This window comes from Pterocles gutturalis, unplaced genomic scaffold (genome assembly GCF_000699245.1).
Source record: "Pterocles gutturalis isolate BGI_N339 unplaced genomic scaffold, ASM69924v1 scaffold12277, whole genome shotgun sequence".
Taxonomy (NCBI): domain Eukaryota; kingdom Metazoa; phylum Chordata; class Aves; order Pterocliformes; family Pteroclidae; genus Pterocles; species Pterocles gutturalis.
This window is the reverse complement of record NW_010110400.1, coordinates 20,355-26,161: the sequence shown is the minus strand read 5'-3', so window position 1 is coordinate 26,161 and position 5,807 is coordinate 20,355. Positions and strand designations below refer to the sequence as shown.

Genomic DNA, 5,807 nt, shown 5'->3' with positions numbered 1-5,807 from the left:
GCCCAAAGAAGTTGTGGCATCTCCATCCTTGGAGACGTTCACACGCAAGTGGACATGGTCCTGGGCCATCTGCCCTGGGTGACCCTGCTTGAGCAGGGGGTTTGGACTGGGCCACCTCCAGAGGTCCCTCTGTGATTCTGTGACAGTCGTGACATTTGCTTCAAATGGGGAAAGCTCCAGCAATGACACTGTCAGGTCTGAAAATGGGGGACTTATGCTCAAAAGGTCCATTCCACCCTGTGAAATATATTATTTTCCACTTAATAAAATAAAAATAAAATATTCCTACAGCCCTAATGCCAATGAACACTGGCGTTGCCGCTAACTAGACAGTTTTTTTCTGTGAGGTGGCATCATTTGAGTCAGTTTTCTGCACTCAGAGAGGTTTTTCCACCTGGGGAGTCCATTGCCAGCAGGTGGCAACCACGCTGAGGCAGTGAGTGCCCACGATGTCCCCAGCGCAGGCTGGCAACCCTTGGGCTGCTCCCAGGGGTCACCCATCACCTCTGCACTCCCTCCTCTGCTGCTGGCACCCACCTCCTGCCCTGGGGAGGTCGTGGGGGCCACAGCACCCAGTCTTCTTTCCAGAATCGGCCACTGGTATGGTCCCCAGCCCTCATCTGCCATGTCTTCCTCCTCTTCTCTAAGTTCTTGGCATCATTTGGGACCTCCTGAGAGCATCAGCACCCTCTAAGCAGAGCTGGTGTCCACCCCAGGGGTCTCCTGTTCATCCTCCAGTGACTGGGGCTTGTTAAGTGCTCCCCACCCACACCTGATGTGCCAACACACCGAGCCAGGGCTGGGCTCTGGAAAATCCTCCTGTTTTCTGATAGGTGCAAGGTGAAGCTAATGAGATATAAGAGGTGAACTGGGAAATTTGGTTTTGGGGAAGTTTGTGAGCATTCAGTTTGGGGGCTTAAAAGGGGCATTAAGGACCTGCTGCTGTGGTCTGTTCTTCATCTTCTTTTGTTTTATGTGTCCTACACTTTCCTGGTGGCATCTGAAGAGGTAAGAGCCCAGTGTGGTGCTTGTGGATCTGGGGGAAAACTGGAGAGAAAAATTTTAGTTGAGACAACCTTTCTTAAACTAGCAATCTATATACCCTCCAGGGATGAAAGGATGTGAGAATAAGCTTTTCACAGACCTCCCATCTCTTGCAACCCTACAAGACAGCTCACTGCTGTACTCAGCTGGGCATCGCTCTCTGGGATGGGGGCTGGGAGCGCTTTGGTTTTTGCAGGGGTGATGAGATAGCCTCTGGCATTGCTTTTGGCCAAGAAAAAAAAAAAATCTGCTCATGTTTAACAAAGTGCTTTGGCGGTTGATACAGAGCTGAACTAAGGGAGCTGTGGCACATGTGCTCTTCTGGCTGTGGTAGGTCACTGCTAAGGACTGAAAGAGGAACTCTGCAGTGCTTGCTGTGATTATTTTTTTTGTGGCTTATAAAACACCTTAATTTTGTTATGAATCTACAATATTTTATTTTACAGTAGGTGAAATGTAATACATAGAGAGCAGAGACATGGGACAAGTAGCATAAGTTTTCTCTGGTGAAAGAACGACCAGCCTCTCTTTTTTCCATGAGGTTTATTTCATTCATCACTCTTAAATATATATTTGGCACTTAACAGGAACAATTAGCTACAAGTAATTTCTAACACAAATCACAGTTGCAGTAGTATTTGTATGGTGTGGTGTTTAGCATTTTTGGTTTAAATTTGACTTGTGTTAACAGCTCAGAAAAGGGGGAACTTGGGGTGGAGGTGGAGAGTAGACATCCCTTGAAATCAAAACCAAAGCTGTAACACATGTATACACATAGATGGACATAAAAATTGTTAGCTTTCTCTTCCAAATACTCATCTTGCATCCTCTGTCCATTTTATTGATGTGTCATTGGAAGTGCTCGTTAGCTCTGCTCCATGAAACACTCCTCCAAGGAACACAGCTGTTAAGAACGGAGCATCACATGAATGTGAACACTGGTCTGCAGCTTGGCTGTGCTGTACAGCAGATGGCAATAAAGGACCACTGTGCAGCAGAAGTACACCTCTGAAAAGGAAGTTTTCTGTCCTTAACGCTTCAGAGCGTGTAATTAAAAATAAGAATATAGAAATACAACTTTGAGACATTGGGAGGTGCAGAGGGGAAAAATGCAAGAATTCCAAGTAAGCAGGACAAACTATGTGAACGATAATGATAAACAGACACACACATCACATGTAAATGAAAGAAAGAACATTGATGTGATGGGTTTGTACAGTCCTTAGCCACCCCTTTGGTCTGCAGAGGTGCCCCTGTGAAGCCGTGGGAGGGAAGGGATCTGCGAGCCCCAACCCACTCTTCAAGAAGCTCTGCATTCCAGCATCTTCCGGAAACTTTTCCGAAAACTATCATCCAGGAAAGCGTACAAGAAAGGATTCAAGCATGAATTGGCGTAGCTTAGGCTGGTGATGAAGTAGGATATCCCAATGACCATGGAGGTCTGGGGCAAGTCCGTGGTCAAAGCCACAATGGTGGCCAGGTGGAAGGGGGTCCAACAGAAGAGACACACAGCCAGGACTATGAAGACCATAATAGTGACTTTCTTCTTGGCTTTGTCCAGGGCTTTAGCGTTAGAGTTCAAGTGCATGTTCCTTAGCTTGTAGAGCATCATGGTGTAGAGGATGCAGATGGTGGATACTGGAATGGCAAAGCCAAGGATGAGGGTATAGATCCTGCTGGCTTTGAACCAAACCCTTTCGGGCTTGGGGAAATTGAGCCCACAACTCTTGATCTCCAGGTCATCTATGTAGACATTGGCAAAGATGACGAAAGGGAGAACTATGATGGTGACCAGGATCCAGATGCACAAACTAACGATCCTGGCTGCTCGGTACGTACGATGTGGCATCCTCTTGGACCTGACTGTAGCCAGCACTACCAGATACCTGTCTATGCTCATCACCGTTAGAAAATAAATGCTGGAGAAGATATTGTAGTGGTCTATGGACAAGATGACCTTGCAAAGGACTTCTCCAAAGGGCCAGTAGTGGAGGAGGTGTTCAGCAATATTAATGGGCAAGACGAGTGTGAACAAGTCATCAGCTATAGCAAGGTTCAGGATGAACATGTTTGTCACTGTCTTCATCTTGGGGGCCTTGAGGATCACGTAGATGACAGCAGTGTTGCCTGTGAGCCCAACAGCGCAGATCACAGAGTAAATCACGGGGAGGACAACGTAGAAATCGTCTTCCTGCTCTTGGAAGGTTAGGTTGAACCTCATGCTGTTGTCCAGGTAGCAGCTGTTGCCTGCGTTGCTGCAGGTGCTGTTCAGATCACCCCAAAGAGAGCTGTTCCCCATGCCTGCTGCTCACAGGCTGCCCTCAGATGGCATTGGAAGCCTTGCTAGCCCAGAAGGGAGAGCCTTTTTTTTTTTTTTTTTTCCTGTGAGAAGCAGCTGCTGTCTCATTTAGAAGTGTGTTATTTCTAGAGGGGGTTGTGAGACATCATGGACCATCTAACTCAGCTCTCCTGCCCTCCACCCCTGGAGGAGTTAGATTTTGAAGTGATCAGGGAAAAAAACCCAGAAAGACTGAAAGACACATAAGGCTCTGTGAACAAAGCAAAAGAGAACTATAACTCCCTGTATAAGTCAAGAACTCTTCTCTCTGAGAGCATCCCCCGGTGAGCTCTGTCTTTTTTCTGCTGGGGAAGTCAAGTGGCTCCAGTTGAGCTGTCTGCAGCGAGAGTCCTCCTCAGGATTGGCAGAAGCAGAGGGAGGGCAGAGAGGAGCTTTGTGCCTGGTTGGCTATTCACAGCCCTCGGAGGACTGGAGGGATGGCTGCTGTTTCACTTGCACAGCGCTTGCTTTTCCATGCTGGAACAGAAGCGTTGCAGTGTTTAATTAGCGCCTGTCTTTGTGGCGGAGTTGAGGCTCTTTCCATCGGCTGAGATGTCACAAACAATGAAGAAGTTTCCGACACGGCTGCTCCCCACTGCCAGGGTTCCCTAGCAAAAGAAGGAGGGGGGGGCGGGGGGAAGAAATGGAGTTCAAGGAGTATTGCCAAAACTAAGGGTTAAAGGGGCTTAACCCACAATTTCAGTAACTCTTTAAGCAAGAGTAGGTTATGATCTTATCCAACATGAAGACAGCCCCCATGACAAATAATGGTGGCAGCACACGAACTTGGCACAGATGGACAAACTGACCTGTAGGTCTCAAGTTTGGGATTATTCAGGGAAGAGGACAGGGGGAGAAGTACCCTGAAAGCAAACGCACTTTAGAGTCAAAGCAAGAATTACCCCCTGTCTTTGCATCTCCAGCGGTTGCCACATCCACCCCTATCGTCTGACCCGTACTTCCAAGAATTCCTCTGCAGGGAAGCAAACAAACAACCGACCTCCCCCTGTGAAGATCAAAGAATTGGCAAGTGGTCCCCAGGCTCTGCAAAGACAAGTGCCTGGCTTCGCTGGCGTTTTGGTGTCGCACAGGCAGGGATAAAGCGAGCAGGAGGAGCGCTGGCAGTGGGACCGGAGGGTTGGCGTGTCCCTTACCTGCTGAGCGGCTCCGGGTCCTCCTCCGGCACCTGCTGCTCGGCACTGCTCAGCCTCTTCTCTCTAATCCGAGTTGGAGGAGGGTCTGGGGGATGCTGACGTTACCTGGCTTCGCAATCGGCTCAACGTGGTGGCTCTGTGCGTGCGTTGCATGGCTGAGCAATTAGCGCTTGTTCGCATCGGGGAAGGGCAGAGGGGAAAAAAAGTTTTTTTTTCTCTCTGCAGGGTTATTGAAATAGTCAATAAGGTAGATGCCGGTGAGCAGGGGATGCTGTGGGGCTGTGCTCTTCAGGAATGAGGGGGATGTGGAGGTGCACAGGCAGCACCCAGGGCTGGATGAGAGAGGGATGCGGGAACGGTGGGAAGTGGTGGGTTAAACGGCTTCAGCAGGGAGCACTGGCTGGGTGTAACAAAGGGAGATGCACAAATGAGGGGGAGGGAGTGGGAGGAGGGTACACAACACTACAGTGCTCAAAAAGAACAAACAAACAGCCGTACCTTGCCAGAGCTGTGCTGGTTTCAGCTGCGCTGGGGGAGCTCAGCTGGTTTTCCCCAGCTGGGGCTCTGGTCCGGCTTTGGAAATGCAGCACGAGATGCAGGAGTCCCGAGAAGCCTGGCAGAAATGCACCCCAGGTTATACAGCAAAACCCCCAACAAGATCACTTCACCTTCATGTCCCTGTAAAAAGAGGAAAAAGGAAATCAAGGGTCTTTTGGTTCTCCTTTAGTCTTTTAAATGTGTCCCCCAGCTGCAGGTTGCCTGACCTTTGTTTCAAAATGAAGCATCCATCAGTGCTACAGATCCATCAGTGCTGTGCCTGGCAGCTGCAGCATCATTTAACCAAGCGGGTCACCTCCTTTAAATGAACCATGGAGCTAAGAGCTCTGTCTGACTTTGCTCCTTTTCTGGGGACATTTACCCTTTTCTGGCAAGATTATTGTGCACCAGTAACTGGGTGGGAACAAAGCACTTCACTGCACTCAGGGAGTTAAGCCCTTAAGGCCATGGTAGAGCTGACTTTTCAGCAGATGGTAATTTTTTTACACCCCGTGTACAACACTGACAGATATTTGGTGTATTTCAACCAAAATCTGACCAGCCATTAGGCCTCAGCAAAATTAAACAGAAACAGAGGATTGCCCAAGACGATCCCTCGGAATGGTATGGATGATATATCTTCAGATGACAGACCCCCCCCCCGAGCCCTCCTCCTGCCTGTCTGGGGAAAGCTGCTGCGGTTTGTAAGTACTGGTAAGGGAAAAGGGGGTTTG

The 5,807-nt window shown here is 49.0% G+C and overlaps 1 protein-coding gene across 1 annotated transcript; it reads right to left on the bottom strand.

Moving 5' to 3' along the window:
- Positions 1-2,344: 2,344 nt before the first annotated feature.
- NPBWR2 (neuropeptides B/W receptor 2) lies at positions 2,345-3,343 on the bottom strand. Its single transcript, XM_010073361.1, has one exon. It carries the CDS (start codon positions 3,341-3,343, stop codon positions 2,345-2,347), a length of 999 nt encoding a protein of 332 aa, XP_010071663.1.
- Between the last annotated feature and the right edge of the window lie 2,464 nt (positions 3,344-5,807).